Source organism: Pinus tabuliformis, chromosome 8, assembly GCF_031772625.1.
Source record: "Pinus tabuliformis cultivar Carrire ecotype Pingquan chromosome 8, CPIR1, whole genome shotgun sequence".
Classification (NCBI taxonomy): domain Eukaryota; kingdom Viridiplantae; phylum Streptophyta; class Pinopsida; order Pinales; family Pinaceae; genus Pinus; species Pinus tabuliformis.
The window spans coordinates 466,444,160-466,470,420 of NC_142294.1; the positions used below are offsets into that span (position 1 = coordinate 466,444,160).

Here is a 26,261-nt window from a genome sequence, read left to right on the forward strand (position 1 = left end):
ACACTCGCTCGCAGCAAAGGCAAATGAAAACGATCACTCTTGGCTCCACAGTCGAAGGCAAATGCAAACGGTCACTCCTAGCTCCACAATCAAAGACGAAAGCAAATGAAAATGAAGGTAAATGACAAACGTCGCAAATGGACTTTCACGTATAGGGTAAAGGTTGAACAATGAAAACCGGCTCATAAAAACAGTGAAAAACACAATGAAAATCGTAAAAACCATCCTCGGCAGCCATTTATCGTGAAACATTTTTATGAATGGCGGATCCCCTTTCCAATACGTTCTTGTTTTGGCTAGATCTGTTTCGGTCAAAACTGAAACGTATTACAAATTATTAGAAACAACCATTTTTTACGAAAAATGCCCTAAAACGTTTTCGGATTCCAACCTTCCATTTCCGAAATTCTGAAACGCCGCAAATACGTTTTTTGATCGTTTTTTATGCATTTCTTACAGGTTTCCGGATCGGAAACACCGAACAGCGTTTCAGGGAGGTTAGTCCAATGTTTCAGGCAACTTAGTTCGAAAGACAGTTATTAACCACAGCCTTAGCAAAGTAAGAAAATCACATAAAATGTCTCACATCCAAACAAGTTCAGCATGTGCCCACAGTCTATGAACTTGGAGCCCACGGGTCAGGGAACATGCAAACTCTATATATATTTCTTTAGAAAAATCGTTAGATCATACAATGAATCGGATCACCTAAGATAAGCCAAAATCTTACCAATAGAATGTTCCTATCATCTACAAATGAAATAACAATTTATATGATATTAAAGCGCTATATAAGAAAGCATATACCCAGCACCTAACACAGATCAATGAAACAAAGACACCATGAACTATACCCCAAAGTCTTTTATTATGAGATTCAAATGTTCCCAGCAGAACAGTGGCTTCACACCAACGTTTACAAAATTACATCTGACCAATGATCATAATGATCCAAAATAGAAGCAAAATGCCTTCTATTTATAGAGAAATTCCTCCAAGTGGAAAATAATAGCTAGTTGGCTTGATCCCTCGTCAAAATAATCTCAACCGTTGATAAATCCTTGATCAACTTTTAATCTTAGTTGTCGAAAATACTTATTTTTGAGGAATTTTCGAATTTCTCATTAAAACCAATTTTTATTAGTTCAAAAATAATTATTTTGAACTAATTTCCTTAAAAATTTGACTTTGACTTAATCACTAAGGTCTAGGGTCCAAATTTTTTTGAAATTTCCAATATTCCCTTGGTGGGGGGCCTCCAAAAATTATCTTCTTTTAGACCCACTAATTTTTCCACTTGGAGAAATTAATTTCTCTACCATTTAAATTGACTCTAAATTAATTAATTTTCTGGCTTACAATTTAATTTTATTTTTGCCAAAAAAATTAATTAATTGACTCATGAGGGGATTAATTAATTTTCCACCCTCAAATATTTTAAGCATGGTGTCCAAGTATGAGGGACCATGCACTAGAGTATTTTTTACATAAGATTTTACAAATTCAACCCTCAAAAGGGGAATACCCGTTCATTACAAACCCTCATAAAGCTTACCCAATTCTGCGACACAATATGATCTAGCTGGCCAAGTGATTTGTAATAAAATAATTTAACCAAATAGTTTAAATCATTCCCAAATCACTTTTACAATAGACTCGACTAGAAAACTAGGACTCACCTAAGACCTTGTCGATAAATTCCACCCTAGCTTTAGGGTTGAAGATGGAGGGAAAATATATGTCGATCATCTGTGTTTAGAAACACAGATAATAAGCGAGACGAAAACCTCCTAGGATGAAATTTGTAGCCAAAATCATAGGCTTACCTAGGTTCTTACATAATTAACGATTGCAGTAGCATCATTTACATTACAAATTTGCAGAATGGATTTACAATGACACGAACAATGTTGCATGAAGCAAGGACGAAACGGGAACATTTTTTGGAAGCAGAGACGCGAAAGCGTCATTTTCCAAAAATCTAGGAAGCCAAGTGTCTACTATATATATATATATATATATATATATATATGCATTTATATTCAAAACAAACATCCCAAATAACAAAGTAGTTGTAGAAGACATGAAAACATGCATATTTTTACACAAATCAAGATAGATATAGCATCCATGATTCCATTGTACATCAATGACTAATTATTCAACCATCAACCATCTATATTCTAGCAATTACAAACATACATCAAAATTCTAAGCATATTATAAAACATAAATCATTTAAGCATATTATAAAACATAAAACATAGAGCATATTATCTAGCAAGTGAGCAACTGTCAACATTTGTCATGTCCAAACTTCAAATAATAATGTTTACAAAATAGGTCACTTGGTCACCATCAAGACAAAAAGGTTCAAATTCACAACAAGCCTACAAGTCTAATGAGTAATCTATGAGAAAAGTAGTAAATTGTGAATATATCTATTGATCTCTCCCCCTTCCACCACGAAAAGAACGTGGCAGTGGGCCTCCACGTGGTGGCAATAAAGAAGGTGTCTGTGGAAGTTGTGGGAGTGGTATTGAATCTGATGAAGATGAAGCCCCTGTTGTTGGTGTTGAACCATGGAACCTAGGAACCAAGGGACCAGATGGGGCTGGCATCTCAATTTAATCATCATCATCCTGGAATCGCTTAAAATATTCATACAAAAAAAAACCACTAGTTAACAAAAAAATTAAGAACAGGAATTAAAGAAATGCTTTATAAGCAAAATTCATACCAAAATGGACATACCTGGATAAGAGCATCCTCTAATTTCTCTAATCGCAACACTCTATCCTCCAAATTGGGCTCCTCTAGATTCTTGTCCCAAACCTTAAGGTCTTTATTAGTCTTTGCATCATCACGGTAATGGGACAACAATCGCAAGTTGTAATGAACATAAACCAAGCTCTCTTCCTGGTCTAAACTCAACATGTTCCTTTTAACATTGTGGATGAAAGAATAAGAGCTCCAACACCTCTCTACAAAAGATGTGTTTACCACCTATGATAGCACCCACAATGCCAAAGTCTGTAGAAGTGGAGTAGCACCTCCATGCATGTTCCACCACTCAAGAGAAGAAAAAGTCTCTCGATCTCTAATTGCATGCATGCTCCCAAATGGACCAATGCTAAGCATATAGTTTCTCAACTGTCTCCATACCATGGCAGCCTCCTCCTCATCAGGGACTAATTTACTCAATACAATCATATATTTTTTGTGAGCCTCTTGAGCTAGGTGTGGTTTTCTCCTGTTCCCCCCCTCCCCCCCAGGTGCTGATGTTGAAAGCCATGATGGATGATTGTATTTAAGTGTCAAAACATATGCTAATGCATGCAATGGAACATTTAGCCTTTCCCATCGGTTTTCCACCTCTACACGAATATAATTGTACAAGGTGATATCTCTAGGCTCAACAATGTCTTTAATCTACCCCAACATGTTATCCATTTGCTCATACACCTCCCCAATTATTGGTCGATCTGAATCTCCAAACTTAATCATGTAATAAATTGGTTTGGTGAATTGCAAAACATATTTAACCTGTGACCAAAAGTACATGTCAAGAATAGTGTCCTTGGCTACATTAGCACCATCTCTATCACTGCTAATTTCCTCCCATGATTCAACGCACACCATATTAGTTAAAGCTTGTCTCGCCTTCACTAGCCGCCTAAAGGTGAGGTAATAACTAGCAAATCTTGTTTTTGCAAGTTTAAGCAATTGCAACTTGGAGTAAGTGCCATAGAAGTAGTTTACCCTTGTATGCCCTATGATGAATTTAATGAGTTGCTTCCCTCTCCTGTAAAGCTCATTAATCCACCCACATTCTTTATGCTTCACAATATCATGCATCAAAAGGTTCAATGTGTGAACCAGGCACCCAAACCAAAAGATGCGTGGATGAGTACGCTCAATAACTTTTCTTGTTGCCTTACAATTTGTTGCATTATCTGTGATCACTTGAACCACATTATTCAGACCAACATCTCTAATTTATTGCAATAGGAGATCTGCAATGTTATGGGAAGATGCACTGATGGAGGAGTCATGACATGGAATAAATATTGCACCACTGGCAGAAACACCAAGAACATTTATCAATTGTTAGTTTCTAATATTTGTCCACCCATCTAATACAATGGATACCCCACAATCTATCCACTCATTTGTAAAACATGTCAAAGCTCTTTGAACCTTTGCTTTTTCTCTTTCTAATAACATTGTTCTAGCTTTCTCATAGTTGGGGGACTTGTATCCTTTTGGGGCTTCATTGATGACCTTTACCATTTCATGCCAATAGGGAGAGCGAAGCACATTGAATGGTACACAGCAAGCAAAAAGAAATCGGACTATCTTTCCATCCACATCATCCCTCCCTGCAACATTAAGGAAATCCCCTATTGTTCTTTTACCTCCAGAGCTTGTAGAAGTACCATGAGGAGATGAGCTACCAAATCTAGAGGTTGCACTTGATTCAAAATGAGTTTTTTGTTTCTTGCTTTTTCGTTGTGCAACCTCCTCTATTTGGATGTATTTTCTTCTTTGTTCAGCTGAAATGTTTGGGCAAATTTGTATCCCCACAGCACCCTTTTTATCATTACCGTCCATCACCCCACAAAGATGCCTCCTCACATGGGTATATGAATCACTAAATGGTTTTCCTCCATGACAACCATGAGGGCACAAAAGTTTGTAGCTTCCACCACCCTTTGCCCTTCAAGTTTGGTCACATAGTTCCACAAGGGTGCTAATGCAGCTTTCCCATTTAGTGTTTCAGTGTTCCCTTTAGGTTCATCCAATTCCTCTTCACACCCTTCCTCCTCATCATACGTTAGGTCACTCATATGGGAACAACTATCCTCTTGTTCTTCTTCCCTTCTTTTCCTACCTTGTCATCAATAAAACCAAAAGTGGAATGATACATAGAAGCCAAAAGAAAACCATCTTGGAATATGGATATAGGTGGTGGACAACCTGCAATTAAATGAGCAAGTAGAAAGAATGGGAAAAAGTAGGAGAGGGAGGAGAAAAATACAAAAAACAATGTCAAAAAAATAAGGGAGTTCGGGGTTTGCACTTACCTCTTTAACTCTTGTAGATAGAAGTCCTTCTTTACTCCTCCAAGCTCTTCCTCCTTCTCCTAGCTCCTCCTTCACTCCTCCAAGCTCTCCTCTCTTTCTCCTCTCTTCTCCTCTCTTCTCTTCTCCAAGCTCTCATAAAATAAAAGTGAGCAAATGAGAGATGAAAGGGTCTTTAATCCCTTCGCTCCTCAACCTAACCCAAGGTGGACCCACCCCTAACAAAGAAAAACAAAAAAATGGGAAAAAAAATAAAAAAAAACGCCACTTTGTGGCCCGCGCAACGGAAACGGCCGCTTGCCCGGTGAAGCAATCATGATCCGTACGTATCCGACCAGGAAACTCCATGGATCGTACGGTCGATCTGTTGTACGAAAAGCGTTTTGGAAAAACCGAAACGCGGATCGGGCCGTACAGTTTCGAAATGGCAGAAACCGTACTTTTTCAGCCCGATCCGTGTTTCAGTTTTTCCAAAACGCGTTTCGGAGGGTAGATCACCCACGGATTCGTATGGATCATGTTTTGGGCTTTTCATCGGGGGGGGGGGACGTTTCCTACAACACTAGACATGACAGACAACTAGCTGATGATTATGAAATTTGAAAAAATTCCTTCAAGTCTTCAGATCCTGCTTCCTTGGAATGTTAAAAATTGGGTTCAATATGACCTTTGACTACACAGTGTTCATTATATCATTGGAAGGTAACTTGATTGTTCAAAGAATATATCGAATTTGATCATTTTACTGAAATATATATTAAAACAAAAAAAAAATGTAAACCCTAGACCAAATTGCCTTAGTCCACTACATCGGTCGTTGTGTATCCTTCTTCAATCAGATGATCTTCGTCAAGTTGCCTTTCCTTGTTGTAGTCACCTTATCTCTGATACTATGTTGAGAAATCTAGGGGCAGCTTAATTATGTAATTTCTCTCACTTTGATAACTGCTTGTGATGTTCTTTTACTTAACTTGATGTCCTATAGTTAGCCTCTTCTTTTACTTCATTATTATTATGTTCTTATCATCAAACAACTACCAAACAATGAAGATCAATGAGAGAAAAGGACACAAAATGTAGGCTACAAGCCAGGGCCAAAACCTCTCCTCTTGAGAGGAAAACCCACAAGAAATCTTCTCTTCTTATAGAATCTTCAAATGATGAATTCCAAGACCTATGACCCTTGACAAAGACCCCTCCAAGACCAAGTCAAACCTCTCCTTTTTATCAGCTTATCTTCCACAAAGTCAACGCTAGTCAAACTTTCTTCAATGCTCTAAATTTTGGCTTCACTTCAAAATTCGACTTATCTTACAAGTCTGCAACTTTCGGCCTGCATGCAATCTCTACAGTTTTGCACGTGTGAGTAGATTAGGGCAGAATTATGAGTTTTCTCTATTTCACTTGCGTTGATCCTTTTTCCTTGGTACTTCAGCTTTACAAACTGATTTTCTTGACACCTAACTCAACTCCTCTTGATGTGATTGCAATTTGGTCCAGTTGCAACAAATTGATGCCTTAATAATTTCTCGCACGTGTGTGAAGATTCAGCCTAAAAACAGTCCCTTAACACTTCATTTTCCTTCCTTGGTTTCTCCTCTTTCTCGTTGGCTATTAAGCTTCTTCTACTTGGTAATCGAACTTCATTGGATGCTTCTCAAATGAGGCAGAATGCCTCTTATTTATAGGCTTCTAGAGAGCCGTAATAAGAGGAATTCTCACAACTTGTAGACTGACTTGTTTTGTGGCTTGATTTGAGGATCCCTCCTCAAATTACGGTTAATCATGATGGTTAGATATGCATCTAGCTTTTATATTGCATTTTTGGGGCCTTATTAGCTTTAAAAGGGAATGAAGTCATACTTAGAGAGGGATTTCAGCTCACAAATGTGGGCAAATAGTGCCATATTTTATTTTGTTGAGCTATTGGGTTGGCTTGTAACACATTTACTTTATGTCTACTCAAAATCAAACTTGGTATACGGGTTTTAGTTGGATTAAGGGATGTGATAGACCTCCTATAAAAGGAGGATCACTTCATTCAATTTGCTTATCATCACCTGTGGATATTTCGGCCTCCTTAGAAATTTCCGCCTAGCTCTTGTAGCCTTGCACTCTTGTGATGATGTGATCTTTGTGGATAATTTTTCTATTGGAGTCTAGTCTTGGTTGTGGAGATGTCACTTTGGGATAATGAAGGATTTGTTCGTGAATATCTTGTGAGTATCTTTATTGTTAAATATCTTTTAATGGTTATTATAAGCAATATATTTGCTAGGGTTTCTATGTTAATATTTAATTGCATCATCTTTCTATGAAATTTTGGTGAAATATTGCATGCTTTAATTAGAGAATCTTGGACATCCCTTGACGACCTCCTAGAAAGCTTTAGTCTTGATTTTATCCCCTCATAAAGTGATATCTAGGGTTTTGAAAGTGGAAAAAATAGCATTTTCCCCCCTTACTCACTTCTTGGGTTTGATATCTCCATAGTAGTTGTCCCTTAGACTCCATCACCCAAGAAGTAGGCATTGGCTTCCACATAAGTGATCAAACCACATCACAATTTTATTTTTTCTCTTTTTCTCATTTTTGGCCCTTCAAGGCAAGTTGCTAAGGCTAGGGCATAGGGCCGAATTCAACTAGGGCTAAATCGTTTTGTTGTGAGGTGTTTCTTGTGGATTGAACCTTATTGCATCAAAATCTCCCCTTTTCCATGGTTGGAATAGCCTCCCTAGGGCTGATGTCACTAACCCTAGGCAATTCTTCCCTAGAAAACCCTAGTTCAGCATAAAAGCTTAAACTTAGGACTTGATGAAGGCTTGTGGTTCCTTTTGTTGAATGTAACTATCTTTCACAAGCCTTTTCTTGGTCTTGTATGCCTTTGTGAGCCACTTTCATTGCCTATTCCTCAAACCCTAAGCTATAAGTATCCTTGATAGGTTCCATTGAGTGCATGTTGTTCCTTGTTTCAGTAGATTGAGCCTTGTTCTTAGTCTGAGTGCCCTCATTGAGTTTATCCCAACTGTCACCTTTGAACCATTTCCTTAGAATACCTATTAGGTGACTAATACCGGGACGCCTCCCTTGTGATGAAAATCCACTATGCTGTGGTAACAGTGGGCCTCCATCTCACTATTGTCCCTTGGTCTAGTTCTTGTCCTATGAGCCCTCTCACAAGACCTGCTAGATTTTTAGGCAATATGCACAATTCAAACTTAAGCACTTAAGAGGATATTACACTGCTGGCATACTCTTTCACAAGTCGAATGTTACAAATACTTATTGGTTATTCTGATATGGCCTTCGCACAATAACAGACGTGACAATATGCGTTCAATGTTTTGAAGGTATGATGGCAATGGTACCTTAAGCTCGTGTTTCCTTGAGCAAGTATTTCATATTCTAAGCACACAATTTCTTAGTTAACATACAACTGGAAGTGCACTATTGAAACGATACAATTATGTTCTGAATATTGTCAAAGGATCTGCTCTTGAATATTGTGGCTAAGGGTGCCTTCATACTGGTGTACCCTTTCAAGCATTTGTATAGCATACCATTGCACTTCAAGTGTCTAAATAAATTAACCTCCACTGCTGGTTAACACCCAGAATGGCACTTGTCATAATTTTCTGCAATCTTAAACAGAGCTATACTATGGTGCATGGAACCCTACAGTTTGGTGTTGTGGAGATATGGTAAATGAATTATCTACACCTTTTCATTTGCAAACTTAACTAATGATGTAGCCACTGGATACATTCATCATTGATAGAGTGTTTTGAGTTTCATGGACATATTGAACACCTGGGAATGGTTTATTGAGCAAAACTTACCTCTATTTTCCAAGCAGCTTTTGAATAATCATTCTTTCTCTAAGTTAAACACATCTTTCACTCGTTTATAATAAAGTGAAAAACTACGCATACATGCTTAAGCTTGCTCCATATCCTCAAGAGTGCAGAGTGTCAATTTCATATAATCTTTTTGTTGAGCCATGTTAGAAGAGCCTCCCTTCTTTGCTACACAACCTGGCTTCGTTTGACCTCTAGGAACACCATCCTTAGGCTAGGAAGTCCCTTCAGCCTTAAAGTAAGAGGCAAGGCCACCAAGGTAATAGTGGGTGGCTTTCCTAAAGGCTAAGAGTTACCTCTTGACTCTCCTTCTAGGGATAGGACTTTCCCCTTATGCGAGAGTTTGAGTTGCAACACATGCACTATAAGGACTTCAAAGTTGTTGGTGAACCAAATTGCTAAATAAGAAGCTGATCATTCTGTAGAGTTTTTATTTCTAAAGACTACTCATTTGCATTAAGATAAAAGCAGTTGGCAGTGTAAATACAAACATATTAATTCTCAATTCATTCAAGAAAAACAAAGTCCATCCCACCAAAAACACTCACCAAAGCATGATCTGCAAGCTCCGTAGATGGGAATGCCACAAAAGCTTGGCCCCTCATTCGGCCCTCCTACAATTACAAAAGAGCAATGTCAAAGAAATGATTCACTATATTTCAAATAGAGTTATTCTCCACTAAATATTTAGTGTATGATGATTTTAATGACAAAATAGTAGAAATTTTGGGATCCATGATTTTACTTCTCGCATTAGTATCTCTTCCATAGTGATGTTTCTAACATTGCACTCTTCTACAAACAAAGTAAATGCTATGATTCAACACGAGAAGTATATGACGATAGACATAAACTAACCCAAAAGAACTATTAAAAGCAAACAAAATGTTTGTAAATCTATTTTTGCACCAAAAGAGGCCATAGATATCTAAGTGATGCAAATTGGTTCCAAGTAATATCTCTTTACAGAAAATAAATACCACTAGAGAAAAAGCTCGCTTTTCCAAAACGAATATGCTCTTCCAAAAAGGACATCATTGTTTCTACAAAGTAATTTAAGGATCAATGTATATGAAGCCAGAAAACAAAAGTTGCACATCGGGAACATAAATCACTTCCTAATATGATGGTTATCATCCAAATTGCAAGTCAACCCCGTGTCTAAATGCTCCCCCTAGGAAAGACAAAGGTTGTTGTCAAGAAGATATTGTTTTCATATCGTGTTGGACATATTGTTAGTCAGATGCCTGGAATGTTGGAATCCCATGATCTGATTCAGGGTTAACAAATGTTGAGTGTAAAGCATTCATCTGGCCAACAAAGTATACTACTGTGTCCAGCAAAAAAAAGTGTGTTGTGCTTACTCTTGGCTTCTAAAGAACACTAACATAAAAGTAACTACTCACCAGAATTTTAGACATTAGAAAAGAGGATTTGATGACATGAGATCAAATCATGGAAAAAAGGTGAGAAAGCAATCGCAGCCATAACATTTTCCAATATAATTTCTAAAATTTCTCTGCTGTGAGGAAAATGCGCGTTCCAGATGTTATTGCACAATTATAAGAAAAAGTAAACCTCAGTCACTTGATTAACAGATTTCCATCATAACATGCCAATGATTCAATGGAAGGCAGTAAAATAGCACAAACAACAATAGGCAAAAATTAATAACTATAAGGCACACTCTAACTTAAGAAAAGTTTGATCATTTCCTAAAAATGCACATTAAAGATTGACTATTTTGGCAAGCAAAATAAACAACTGTTGGAAATTTGGTAGCCATGGTCGGTATTTTCATCAATAAAGAAAAAGGAAAATTTAATGTTTTGAATTTATGCCCCACAAGTGTTGAGTCGTCCCCCTTTATCAAGTCGGTCTGGCCCCTTTGGAGGCACCTATTTGATCCCCTTTGAAGACAGTAAATATGAGAGCTCTCCCTCTCATTTGGATATTGACTTATCTCAAGCTTGATCTCTGTTCCAGCGAAATTAGAAGGAAGAAAAGGACGAACAACAGAAGGATGAAGAAGGATGTGGCTTAGCACTTGAGGTCCCTCTTGTACTGGTTATCGTTGAAGAAAATTGCTCTAGTCTGTTTCTACTAGAAATATCAAGATGGAATCAGAGCTAGGATTGAAGAGCAGTGTTGGGATCATTGGACATATCTCGTGTTCTGCCCTCGCTCAAGCTGATCTGGAAGGCCGAGTAGAAGACGAAGTCACCTATTTCATTGCAGACTTGAGGCAACATACCTTGCAGATTTGTGGAATGTGAAGTTCTGTGGCTCCATCTGCAATATGCGGAAAAGTAGGCATCCTATCTCCTGTGGAAACTTACAGACCTGAGGCACCTATCTCCTGTGGAAATTTGCGAGCCTTGAGGCACAAATTCTTGTGAAATAATGTGAGGTCTAAATCATAAATCTCTGTGGAATGATGCGAGTCCTGGGGCACTTATTCTCTGTGGAAAACATCGTGGATCTGAGGCTCCAATAACCCTGTGAACAATGCGAGGTCTGAGGCACTCTTATCTCCGTGACTTATCTCTGTGGAAAGGATCCGAAGTCTGTAGCTATGGAGAGGAGATCTGAGCCTTATTCTCTAAGGTATGACTGAAATTCTGAGCCAATCAAGGTCTGAAATTGATCCATGTTCCCTGATGTATTTCATCTCATGGTTCCTATGGATAAGTGAAGATCTCTTATAAATGAAAATATAGGTTCATTATATTTATGTGAGTTTTGTGGCTTCATATCTATGAGGCAACTGGATTTTCGTTAAACCCTCTGTAGACTATGACATCCAAGTTACAATTATACTATTGCATCTCTGCAGTATTTACTATTATTATTCTACAAATGCTAGTTAGAAGATCCGTACTGATGGTCCAATGATGTCAACATGATCCGAACTGCTGTGATGACAATTATGATCCGAATCTAGTAATCTGAAGTTGGAGTTCATAATGATGATCTGAGTTCTGAATTCAGTATGATGATCCAAGTTCTGTTAAGCATATTGATGATCTGAGTTTCTCTGTGATGGCAAACCAAACTCTTCTGTGATGACAAGCTGAGCCCTTGTAAAGAAGGACCTGTGATCTAGCCTAGTGAAAACCAATCAAGATAAATGTTAATGACCAGTTGATGAAGACTGAGGTTAACATCTCTATGAAAAATATGTCAAGTCCAATTATGTGAAGCTTCTGTAGAAGAATCATTTGTCTAAAATTGAAGAACAGTCCGAGTTTTATTATCCCTCTGAAATACACGTTGAGGCATCCACGCTACATCCATGGCATCCAAGTATCCAAACTAAATAATGATGACCGTGGACTAGTTTAAATCTATAACTTAAGTTCAAATTGTGGAAGAAGCAGTCTGAGCTGCATGGATCAGAAAACAAGTCCAAAGTTTGTATATTTCTGTGGAAGGAGACTCATCTGAATATCTTTATCTCTGAGAAAAGTGACAAGTCCATAGAGGATTCAGATTTATGGCGTGACTATGATACCAAGACTGCCTGAAGGAGATTCCCTTGTATACATAAAAGACGAACGAATCTCACTGAAAAAGGCCGACCTGATTGATCTGGTAGCAATGAAGCTGATGCTTATAAGTCCCGGGATCCAACGCCGTGTCACCTGGAAGGTATTATATATATATATATATATTGAAAGCCATGCTCCTCTGTAAGTCTTCAAGAAGGTGATCAGTATAGAGCATGAGTATAACAAGTAACTGCTTGAAATCTTAGCATGGGAAAAATATTGAATGCATTAATGTAGCCATTTAGGATTCAAGTTTAAATTTGAAGACATTGCTATTTATCAGTATCAAATTGTGAAATTTCTAGAGCAAGAAACAAATTAGATATATATATATATATATATATATAGAAAGCCATGCTCCTCTGTAAGTCTTCAAGAAGGTGATCAGTATAGAGCATGAGTATAACAAGTAACTGCTTAAAATCTTAGCATGGGAAAAATATTAAATGCATTAACGTAACCATGTAGGATTCAAGTTTAAATTTGAAGGCATTGTTATTTATCAGTATCAAATTGTGAAATTGCTAGAGCAAGAAACAAATTATATATATATATAGTCCCTTTTCTTGTTTTAAAGGTAATCAGTTAGTTCTGATGAGCAGCATTACAATATGTAAATGAAATATATACAGGCCCTCCTAAAAAGAAACTACAAATAAAATTATCTGTCACTGTTATCACAATGAAAAAGAGATGAGCTTTCAGCGTTTAGTTCGATACTTGGTCAATTTTTTCTGAACTCATTGGTTTCCCACAAAAATGGCTATGTATACTGGTCATAGGCCAGTGCCACATGCTTTTGGTTAGATTTTGGAACCAACCCGAAAAGGAAGATGAGAAAGATTGAAACCAATATAATATTCTTTATTAATAAGAACCCAATCTCTCAGTCGTCCCCGAGGGACAACACAACAAATGTAATAAAGAAGCCTCTTTAAATAATTGTAGGCAACTAAAAATCCCTAACTACTCAAGACCAAAACTCTAACCTCCTAATTTTCATTTCAGTAATGAACACCTTTATTTTCTCCGAAGCTAACATTTACATTTATAAAAAAAAACCCTAAATATTTTGGATCATTATTGTCCAACATTGTAATCGTGATAGAAATTAAAACACTCCTAGTAAATTGTAATTTTCATGCTCAGTTTAAAATTATAACTTAATGCACGTATCCTGTCTTTATTTACATAGTCTGAAGTTTTAAAGACCTTGGAAAACAATAGAGTATGAACAAGATTGTTTCCCTCCAATCACATTTTCATGTTACCTGCATTAACTTTACTCCAAGTCCAGATTTGGCATCCTCCACACTTCTGAAAAGGGAACCTACAACAAAGCAGAATTGATAAATTAAATTATTTACTTAATATACAGTAGATATTTGCCTAATTGACCATCACTCAAAGTCGCCAGTTAAGACATAATACATTAGACAATTGTCCACAATGGCATTTGTTTAAATTGAAAGAAAATAAATCTATAACTGCAAAAATTTTGCCAATAAATCACTTATGTTCAAAGGAGTTATTTTAAAGTAATTGTCTCAAAACAAACTTAATAAAACCTCAAAGTAATGGAAAAGCATTATCAAAAGCCTACTTGATGATATGTTCCTGGTGATTTGAAAGATTATTATATCAAAATCTCAGTATCTGATTTTGCATAATTTTATATTGAGCACAAGAGTTTTACAGTAAGGGGGTAGCTGCAGAGAAAGATGGCATCCTCGTCATTTACTTCATCATTGTCTACTACCATAAGTATCCAGCTTCCTGAGACAAATCTAGATGGAAAACATTATAGTTTCTGTAAATATGAGATTCATAATGTACTCATGGAGAACAAACTTTTGAAGATGGTTGAGGGGTAAGAAATGGCCCCACAGGACAGGGTCTGAGCTAAAAAAGGAGAATACATGACAAAGATTACATGCACATCTTCAGATCTTCTATAAGGTAAGTTAATGTTATTAATGTCCAACAGATGACCACAAGTGTAGGTCAATGGAACTGCTGAATACAATGACGTTGATACAAAGAGTCGACATCACAAAAAATCTGATAACCACAGAAACTTGCAAACAAGAATTGTTACCCTGCACAGAGGGGAGACTTGGAAAGAGATTCGTCTACTCGAGAAATTGAGAATAAAGATTGAGAGGACGATGGCAGATATACCCTTTATGCTCTCCTCTTTCTCTCATCAATTACTCCTGATGATGGGTCCTGGTATGGACTTGAAACGTTGATTAAAAATGTTCACTGTGGATAAAAATCTGGAAAAAAATTCTTCAAAGTCTGATAACCACAGAAACTTGCAAACAAGAATCACAAAAAATCATCAGAAGCACTGACTCCTCACAAAATCCAAGTGACTCTCCAAAACTTCTATGAGACTTCTAACAATGCAAGAGTGTTGTGCCTAAGGAAACAGTTTTGTGCACTGAAGATGAATGAGGGAGAGTTTGAGTTTGTCACTATCTTCACTACACACATTTAAAATGTGAGAGATTGATAAAACACTTGTGAAGAAAAAATGTAAAAAATATATATATATATATATATATTCCTAGCATTGACAATTAAAGGATTGCATTATGCATTTTATCCTTTTGTCACTATTACCACAAAATCTAGCAGGCCTGGTAGAAAGCCACACTAGGAAACCTAGGTCTTATGGCAACAAAGCGATTAGCCACAACTGTCACCTTAGTGACCTCTCTACAGCTATTTAGTTAAGTTACCAAGATTCGGATCCGGATTCGGATACAGATCCGCCAGTTTTTTGAGAAACCAGGATCCGGAAACGGCAAGGAAACAGCAAGTACACGCAAATATAAAATATTTTATAAATTTTAAAATTAAAATTTATATAAGAATAAAAATAAAAACTAAATTTATATAAATAATTCATCACTTAATATATCATTTATAAATATTAATTAAATTTATATAAAAATGAAAAACATATATGAATTTTTAATTATATAACTTCAATATATCTGAATAATGTATTTAAACATTAATTATTAGTTCTAATACAATTTATTAAATTTATTTTAGAAAACTTACTTTTTAAACTTGAAAAATAAACTTTAAAACTAATTAAAATAAAACTTACTTTTTAAACTTTAAAATAAATATATAAATAAAAGCTTACTTTTTAAACTTCAAAATATCTAATTAAAAACTTACTTTTTAAATTTAAAATATCTAAATATATAATTTTATAAATAAAACTCACTTTAAAACTTTAAAATATCTAAATAAAAGCTTACCTTTTAAACTCAAAATATCTGAGTAAAAATGGCTATAGATTATAATACGCTGATTCATTGTTTTCGCGGATGCTGAAACTTACTTTTTAAATTTAAAATATCTAAATATACAAATAAAACTCACTTTCTAAACTTTAAAATATCTAAATAAAAGCTTACATTTTAAACTTCAAAATATCTGAATAAAAATGGGTATAGATTATCATACGCTGATTCATTGTTTTCGCGGACGCTGATTCTTTCATTCACTGTCTTGTGTTAAAGCTTATAATGTGGTCAACTAAAATAAAAATAATAAACTGTCCGGGCCAACTCCCTAGATTATTTTGGCCGATGTCAATTAATTAATTCAGTGAGTGACGCCGGACGCTGATTCTTTCATTCACTTGCGACTGAACAATTGAATTTCCCGTTTTGGAATTTTGTGCTGGCATTTGCTAGTTTACTACAGATTTATGTGTTGAAGTTGACAATTTTTTTAGCCTCAGGGAGAAGTTGGGTGTATCTCTGCGGATCCAAATCCAAATCCGTCTCCAATCCGGGGATCCGTGGATCTAGCCATTAGGCTTGACGGATCTGCTAACATAGCTATTTAGTGGTGGATGTTATCCTCACAAGGCACACTTCCCTAAAGAAATCACTGAACAAGATCTTCAACAAGCAAGGGCTCAAGGGTGATATTGTGAAAATTTCAAAATAGAAATCCAACTGCAGTGATTGATATTATTTTTTCTACTTATTAATTTATAAAATAGTTATTCAAAGTGTTTCTACGGCAAATATCGAAATAAATTCTACTGCAGCCTTCACAATTAAAATACTGTGAAAAGTAAATGCAAAGAAAAATACTAGCACAAGGATAATCACAATGACATTTATTTTTGGACAACCATCCCCGAAAAAACCCAGTGTGGGAAAACTGGTGCAACAAATGAGGGTTTCTTTATTAATCTTCAGCAAAAATCTCATGTACAAGATGCAACTAGCAGAATAGAAAAGATATCTCTATGAGAATTTTACAGACAACTTTCTCACACTCCTTGGCGAGATTCTGATCTGGGAGAGGACCTGCTGCCCCCTCTGTCACTCACTGCGTCAGCTTCTGCATAGGGACTGCACAGTCCCAGCGTCTCAGCTTCTGCGTTGTCCCTCTACGTCACAGCTTTTGCATTGTCTCTTCTCTGCTCTGCTTCTTCTGCTCCTGCCTCTCAACTATTGTTGATACCCTCTCTCCTCTTCACCTGCAACTCTCCCTCCGAATCGATTCCCTCTTGCTAAACTTTGACTAGTGAGGAAATCAATTTTTACTCGAGTAACTGAGTATCTGCTTGGTGTATTTTCCAAATGCCCATCGAAGTCCTTCTTATAATCCTCCAGTTGAGTATTCAACGGCCCAGATTAAATTCTATTCAATGGCTCAGATCATATTCACTAGATCCTCATCTTCTTCTAGAAGTTTCACCCATAGTTAGATTAATACCCTTTAATTATTTTAATGTCCTAAGTTTAGACTTAGGCATTCATTAAAAATAATTAATTATTTTAATAAAAATGTCTCTGAGTGGAATTTCCCAAAACGATTTCTAGGTATTGTGGAATACATGCGTCTAAGCCTCCTTGCAAAATTTGAGACTTAGAGAACATCCGATGCTACTAAAAATCAACACTCCCTCTTAGCAAGGAATGTGCTCTAGCAATGCAACTTGTCGAAGCATCACCCTGTTCTGTAACATCTCCCTCTGCGTTGTTGATGTCTGACATCACTGCCCACCAACTACTGCGCAAATGCTGCATCTGTACTGCTGCTAACCCTGCCACTGCCAACACTGCAACTCCCTCTCATTTCCTATCACTGTAACTGATAAATCACCTGTTTCTGCTACTGAAACATATTCTCTACCATACCCATCTGCTCTCTGAACTGAATGAACTTAGCTCTTCCTAGAGCCTTTGTGAGTACATTTGCTACTTGATCTCCTATGGGGACATACTGCCGCTACACTGCTCCACGTTGAACACAGTCTCCGATAAAGTGACATATGATATCAATATGTTTTGACCGATCATGAAATACTGGATTCTCATAGAGTTCGATACAATTATGATTATCGCAATAAATCCTCGTCGCTTCCATCCTTTTTCTGAACAAACTCACAAACAGTTTTCTAAGCCATATAGCTTCACACATAGCTATGTTGGCTGCCATATATTCAGCTTCTGTTGAGCTCAGAGCTATCGAATTTTGTTTCCTGCTGCACCAAGAGATCATTCTTGATCCAACATTGAAGCAGTACCCAGAGGTACTTTTATGGTCTATTTAACTACCTGCCCAATCTACGTCTATGAATCCATCCAATCTGACGTCATCTCCTCGGGAGTATTTCAACCCATATCCAACTGTTCCACGCACATACCTAAGAATGTGCCTAGTTGCTACCCAATGCACCCTTTTCGGTTCCACCATGAACTAACTAAGGGTGTTGACAGCAAAGCAAATGTCTGGCCTAAAGTTGAACAGATACATGAGTGACCCAATGCACTATCTGTACAAGGTGGGGTCCACCTCCTTGTCTCATGATGCATCTATTTTCTTCCAGTTGGTGATCATGGGTGTAGCCATTGGTCGACAATCTTGCATTCTGAATCTCTTCAAAATCTTTGTAGCATATCTTCCTTGCCCAAGGAAGATCTCACCATTCTTCTGCCAAACTTCCAATCCTAGAAAATAATGCATCAACCCCATATCCTTCATGTCGAATTTTGCTTCGAGATTCTTCTTGCAGTCCTATATGAGCCTAGACAACCCTGTTAGAAACAAGTCATCCACATATAATACTAGAATAAGTGGCTCGTTCTCTACCATTAAATATTAAATAGTAGAGATTGGGATTAGCCTCACTCTTGACAAATCCTAACTGCTGCAAGTAACTATCAATCCGACCATACCATGCTCTCGGTACCTACTTGAGCCCATACAGGGCTTTCTTTAATCTGCATACATGAGTTCTCTTTTCATGAGTTTCGAAGCCTTGGGGTTGTTCTAGATACACATCTTCTTTTATCACCCCGTTCAAGAATGTTGTGTTGACATCCATCTGGTGAATCTCCCATCCCATTTGAGCTGCTAGGGATATAACGGATTTGATAGAGGTATATCAGGCTACTGGGGTGAAGGTCTCTTCATAGTCTATTCCTTTTTTCTGTACGTACCCCCTTGCCACAAACCTAGTCTTGTACTTGTCTATACTGCCATTCGCAGCATACTTGATCTTATAGAGCCACCATGATCCTACAACTAATCTATCCTCTAATCCAGGTACTACTTCTCAGACATCATTCATCATGATAGAACTATACTCTTCTACCATGGCATCCACCCAAACTTGGTGTTGAACGACTGTTTGAAAGCTAGAGGGTTCTTCAACCTGTGCTACCATGGCCTGGTACCTATGAGGTTGTCTACATTGCCTCTTCTCGATTCTAGGAGCTCCAACAAACTCTTTGTCTCCCTCAGTGTCTGTCATACTTCCCTATTGGTTCTACCATTGGTGGTGGGAGGGTCAATCAAGTCCTCCTCCTGATCTTGTCATTCCATCTGCTAAGAACTATATGGATTTCCTTCCTCTGAGGAAATACTAGTATTGGTTACTCGATCCAGGTGTCTCTCCTCCTTGCTACCCTTGCTACTGCTGGACAAATGGAACATCTACTGACTAACCTTCTGCTGGCATCTCTCGAGATTTCCTGAAAGCTCTATCCTCCATGAACTTCACATCTCGTCTCACTACAATCTTCCTGCTACTACGAATTTAGATTTTGTATGCCTTTGAGGTCTCGCTATATCATATGAGGTACCCCTTTTCTGTAGTCTAATCCAGTTTACTGTGCTTCTCATCTGGAATGTGACAATATGCCACGCTTCCAAATATCCTGATATGACTGACATCCAACTTCTTCCCTATGAAGACTCCTTTGGGCATTTTCTTCCCCAATGCTCTATGAGGAGTTCTATTATGCATATACATTGTCGTGTTACAATCTTCTGTTGATTTGCAGTAGCATCGGATGTGTTCTAGCCATGAAATTTGGTGGAGAGGCTAAGGCACATGAGATCTCCAATACCCAGAAAGGGTTTGGGCAGATTCTAAACGGGAGATATTTAAATAATTAATATTTTTAATGGAGTCCCTAAGTCTAAACTTAGGGAAAATAAAATATTAACGTGAATTAATATAAAATTGTGTTAGAATGGTCCAAAAGTCATCGATCAAGCCAGATCTAATCTCGGCCGTTGATTTGTCAACGAGAAAAGTATAAGAGGAGGCTTGAGGGTCACTTGGAGAACACACCGAGTTGATCAAGATTTCGACTTTTTAGGGCAAGGTTTGCTAAGGAAGTCGAGAGAGTGATCAGAGTTGCCGCTGAGGGGCAGTGAATACAGAAGCGGAGAGGCAAAGATAGTGCGGGGACGATCAGCGCAACAGCCGGGAAAGCTGACGCAGAGGGCAGAAGCCAAAACTGTTGGGTACAGTTGGAACTGTCAGGAACTGCGGAACAGCTGGGAACTGCTAGAACTGTCAGGAACTGCCGAAACAGCGGGGAAAGCTGATGCAGAGGGCAGAAGCCAAAACTGTCAGGAACTGCCGGAACAGCTGGGAAAGCTGACGCAGAGGGCAGAAGTCGGAACTGTCGGGAACAACGCGAATTGTCAGGAACAGCTGGAACTGCCAGGAACTGTCGGAACAACCAGGAACTGTCGGAAGAGCCAGGAAAGCTAACACAGAGGGCAGAAGTCAAAACTGTAGGGAACAATCGGAGCTGCCAGGAACTATCAGAATAGCCAAGAAAGTTGATGTAAAGGGCAAAAGCCGAAACTGTCGGGAACAATCAAAACTGCCAGGAACTGCCGGAACAGTCGAGTAAGCTAACGCAGAGGGCAAAAGTAAGAACTGCCAGGAACAACCGGAACTGCTGGGAAAGCCGATGCAAAGCGCAGAAGAGGCTGATGTTAGGGTTTTTTGTGGGGCAGATTAGAGCTGAGGAGCTGCCAGAGTGTTTATCCGGGTTTTTAGCCGGAGCATCTGTCTCCGAAGGAGAGGTACTACTGTCGAGATTATTCTTTGTTGGGTGAGCCAGTTTTGGCACCCAAATTGTATTCTGAGACTGCTTAATAATAAAACCCTCAAACAGCTGCATCGGTTTTCCCGCATTGGATTTTTCCGGGGACATTAGTCCAAAAATAACGGTGTCACTTGCATGCTTGTTTTTCCTTTAGTTGATGATCTGTATGTGTTGAGACTGTACTTGTATTTATTTTCAGTATTTACATGGTAAATAACTTGTTAATTAAGAGAACAAGTAGGAAGAAATAAATCAGAAAGCACAGGAAGGATTTCTAACAATTAGACTTAGATATTCCAACATGGTATCAGAGCGTGGTTGTAGATCACAGGAGAATCGAGGACATCAGCCAAGCAGAGCAGCAGTAGCAGAAATCAGCTGTCCCGAGTGACAGAGTTGATCCTTGCAGAAAGCGACAGAGGAAGGAGTGACGCAAAGGGACTGTGTCATCATTTTGGGCCAGAGAAAGACATCGCAGAGACTAAGGGAGGCAGAATCAGGCTCAAGCAGAGCCACACAAAGGCCAAGAGGGCTGACGCAGTTGGCTGGGGGAGCTGATTTGCCGGGATTGCACAGAGCCAAGTGGCTCAATCCTTCAGTTCCTGGGGTATAGGAGGCTGTGGGTAAGTTGCAGAGTGAAGCTGGTGGGGTACTGTAGTTGGAACAATACCTAACAAGGCAAGACCAAGGGGAGGCAGTTGCTGCAGAGGCAGATTTCTAGCCAAGGAATCCAGACCAGTGGTGCAGTTGCACAGACAATTGGAGAGGGCCAACTTGATGGTTGGCAGAAGGATTTCCAGGCGGGAAATCGAGACTCAGAGGGAGTCCAGACGAGAACTTCCAGACAAGAAGTAGAGAGACTCAGAGGAGTCAAACAAAGAACTTCCAGATGGGAAGTAGAGGGACTCAGCAGGAGTTAAACCAAGAACTTCCAGGCGGAAAGTAGAGAGACTCGGAGGAATCGATAGAGAAGAGTAGAGAGATGGCCATGAATGGGACGAGGGATCAGGATAGGCTGAACAGAGCATCCAACTTTGTGGTTTGGAAGGCCAGGATCCTATCCATTCTAGATAAACATCGTATCAAGGCCTTCGCCTTAAGGGATGATGATTGTGCCACTTGAGAAGAAGTGGGGAGACATCGAGTTGTAGTCAGGCGGACTACAGACGATGAGGGGCAGGATCCTCGAGGTACCCAACCTCATGGATTATACCTTGCTACGGGAGCCCCGATGAGGAGTAGCAGTACTGGAAGATGTCGATAGAGACGAATGAGGATGGAGCAGCAAAGGGAGTGACAGTGCAGAATTCCCAGGACAGCGCGAGGCTAGCAGGCTGCAACAATGCGAGAGGCACGAGAGTATTGCACCAATGTAGGATGGCACAGAGAGGTGTGCAACGATGAGAGATCTAGGGAGTTGTTGCAGCAGCGCAGAGGTCAAAGAGGGAGCACTTGTCAGTGGCAGAGGGAGCTTCAGCATCGGGAGTGTCTCTAGCCTGACAGAGATGTCAAAGTTGGGAGATCGGTTACTTACTTCTCAGTAACTGAGTTGCAGTGCAGCTGTTAGCAGTGGCGGTGGGGATGCAGTGTAGACGCAGCAATGGCAGTGGCAGGGCCATGGGCAGCAGCACGGATGCAGAGGGAGTTGTCGTACAGATGCAGCAGTGGCAGTGGCAGAGCCAAGGGTGGCAATACGAGATAGCGCAGTGCAGATGATGGGCAACAGGCCTAGCATCAAGGACCGATGTTGGATGATCAGAGTAATACTCAGTGAGGAGTATTGCTAGAGCACAATCTTCGCTAAGAGGGAGTGTTGATTTGGGGTAGCATCGGATGTGCTCTAGCCATGAAATTTGGTGGAGAGGCTAAGGCACATGAGATCTCCAATACCCAGAAAGGGTTTGGGCAGATTCTAAACAGTTTGGGAGATATTAAAATAATTAATATTTTTAATGGAGTCCCTAAGTCCCTAAGTCTAAACTTAGGGAAAATAAAATATTAATGTGAATTAATATAAAGCTGTGTTAGAATGGTCCAAAAGTCATGGATCAAGCCAGATCTAATCTTAGTCGTTGATTAGGGACTTAATCTCAGTCGTTGATTAAGGACTTAATCTCAGCCGTTGATTTGTCAACAAGAAAAGTATAAGAGAAGGTTTGAGGGTCACTTGGAGAACACACCGAGTTGATCAAGATTTCGACTTTCTAGGGTAGGGTTTGCTCAGGAAGTCGAGACAGTGATCAGAGTTGCAGCTGAGGGGCAGTGAATACATAAGCAGAGAGGCAGAGATAGTGCCGGGAGGATAAGTGCAACAGTCGTGAAAGCTGGCGCAAAGGGCAGAAGCCGGAACTGCTGGGAACAGTCGAAACTGTCGAGAACTGTCGGAACTGCCAGAACAGTCGGGAAAGTTGCCGCAGAGGGCACAAGCCGGAACTGCCGGGAACAGCCAGAACTACCGTGAACTGCTTGAACAGTCGGGAACACTGACGCAGAGGGCACAAGCCGGAACTGCCAAGAACAGCCAAAACTATCGGAATAGCCGAAACTGCCAGAATAGTCGGGAAAGCTGACGCAAAGGGTAGAAGTCCGAACTGTCGGGAATAGTCGGAACTAATGGGAGCTGCCAGAACAACCAGGCAAGCTGACGCAGAGGGCAGAAGTCAGAACTGCCGATAAAGCTGACACAGAGGGTAGAAGAGGCTAACGCAATCCCTAGAGGCTGACGTTGGGGTTTTTCATGGGGCAAATTGGAGCTGAGGAGCTTCCGAAGTGTTTATCTGGGGTTTTAGTCAAAGCATCTGTCTCCAAAGGAAAGGTACCACTGTCGAGATTATTCTCTATTGGGTGAGCCAGTTTTGGCACCCAGATTGTATTTTGAAACTGCTTAATAATAAAACCATCAGATAGATACACCGGTTTTCCCACATTGGGTTTTTCCGGGGACATTATTCCAAAAATAATGGTGTCACTTGTGTGCATGTTTTTCCTTCAATTGATGATCTGTATGTGTTGAGACTGTACTTGTATTTATTTTCAATATTTACATGGTAAATAACTTGTTAATTAATAGACCAAGTAGGAAGAAATAAATCAGAAAGTACAAGAAAGATTTCTAACAGTTAGACTTAGAAATTCCAATAGCTTCTGCCCATAAGAACGTAAGCAGATCCTAATCATACAACATAGCCTTTGTCGCTCCAACAATAGTTCTATTCTTGCGCTCTGCAACTCCACTCTGCTTCGGAGTATAGAGAGTTGTCCATTCTCTTTTGATGCCCTCCTTTGCACAATAATATGTGAAGTCTTGGTCTGTATATTCCCAATCATTATCTAAATGCAATACCTTTATCTTTTTCCCTGTCATGTTCTCAACTACAGCCTTAAACTCTTTGAATTGATCGAAGACCTCATCCTTGGTCTTTAAGAAACAGATCTAGGTTTTTCTAGAGTGATCATCAATAAAGGTGATGAAGTATTTGCCGCCACTAAGAGCTCTTGTGGACATTGGACCACAAATATCTGAGTGTATCAATCCCAATACACCTTCCGCTCTGTTTTTACTCCTAAGAAAAGTTGCTTTAGCATACTTCCCTAGTACGCATCCTTTGCATATATCATCATGCTTCGTACTAAGTACCGGAACTTCTGTCGCAGTCTCTCTGAGCATCCTCAATGATCAGTGGTGTAAGTGTCCCATTCGCCTGTGCAATAGCTCATTCAGTTCCTTTTCACCATTAAGATTGTTGCCTATCAGTGCCATTGGAGACTCGAGTTGTAATCTATACAGTCTGTTACTTCGAGCTCCAATTTTTGTCTTCTTATTTCGTCATAGATTTTTGACATATACTTTCCTTCCAATGAAATATACATCGTATCCCTTGTCTTGTTACTAGGACATTGAAATCAGATTCATTCCTAACTCGAGCACATGTAGAACATTAGTGACTCGGATGTTGGTTCCTGCTTCTGTCTAAAATGCTATGGTGGCTCTCCCTACTAGAGTACACTTCATTCTGTTTCCCATAGTAATCTGGAAGTCCATTTGTTCTCCTTGATAACTCAAGAAACATTCTCGTACTCTAGTCATATGAGCTGAAGCCCTGCTATCAATGTACCAAACATCTGCTAATGCTAAACTTGACAAACATGCAAATTCTTCTTTCAATCTAGAAAATAATCTGGAGACATCTTGATTTTCCATCCTTCTTAGTGTTATTTTCCTAACGATCTTTGACGCTTTTTTTGCCCCAGCATCTGCTGCAGAAGAGACTGCGTCTTTACCTGAATACTGCTCTGTGCTGAAGCTTTTGCGTTGCTCCCTCTGTCACTGGCAATTTCAACCTAGAAATCTTCCTCTCTGTCGACTCACTCAGAGAGGGATTTTCTTATGAAAAATTTGCCCCTCCAGGACTGGACTGCGCAATTCCTCTGGGCTTTCGATTTTCTACCTATGCAGTAATTTTGAACTCCCTCCAATGCTTGGCTCTTCTGGTCTGCACTTATCTCAGCTCCAATACCATGTGAAAATTTCAAAATAGAAATCCAACTGCAGTGACTGATATTATTTCTTCTACTTATTAATTCAGAAATAAGTTATTCACAGTGTTTCTACGACAAATATCGAAATAAATTCTACTGCAACCTTCACAATTAAAATACTATGGAAAGTAAATGCAAAGAAAAATACTAGCACAAGGATAATCACAATGACAGTTATTTTTGGACAATCGTCCCCAGAAAAACCCAGTGTGGGAAAACCAGTGCAGCAGATGAGGGTTTCTTTATTAATCTTCAGCAAAAATCTCATGTACAAGATGCAACTAGCAGAATAGAAAATATATCTCTGTAAGAATTTTACAGACAACTTTCTCACACTCCTTGGCGAGATTCTGATCTGGGAGAGGATTTGATGCCCCCTTTGTCACTCACAGCATCAGCTTCTGTGTAGGGATTGTGCTGTCCCAACGTCTCAACTTCTGCGTTGTCCCTCTGCGTCACCGCCTCTGCGTTGTCTCTTCTCTGCTCTGCTTCTTCTACTCCTGCCTCTCGACTGTCGCTGATACCCTCTCTCCTCTTCACCTGCAACTCTCCCTCTGAATCGATTTCCTCTTGCCGAACTTCGACCAATGAGGAAATCGATTTTTACCTGGGTAACTGAGTATCTACCTGGTGTATTTTCCAAATGCCCATCAAAGTCCTTATAATCCTCTAGTTGAGTATTTAACAGCCTGGATTAGATTCTAATCAATGGCTCAGATGATATTGACTTGATCCTCATCTTCTTCTAGAAGTTTCACCCACAATTAGATTAATACCCTTTAATTATTTTAATTTCCTAAGTTTAGACTTAGGCACTCATTAAAAATA

General features: G+C 39.0%; 1 protein-coding gene across 1 annotated transcript in view; it reads right to left on the reverse strand.

Annotated features, from left to right (window-relative positions):
* The window catches only part of LOC149236065 (U11/U12 small nuclear ribonucleoprotein 65 kDa protein-like), a 156,904-nt gene that overhangs the window by 44,071 nt on the left and 86,572 nt on the right, over nucleotides 1-26,261 (reverse strand). Inside the window, exons 6-7 of the mRNA XM_089368761.1 lie at nucleotides 13,764-13,822; nucleotides 9,490-9,555 (exon numbers count right to left, since the gene is read on the reverse strand). Of these exons, the coding sequence (XP_089224887.1) occupies nucleotides 9,490-9,555; nucleotides 13,764-13,822 (125 nt within the window). The remainder of the gene's footprint in view (nucleotides 1-9,489; nucleotides 9,556-13,763; nucleotides 13,823-26,261) is intronic.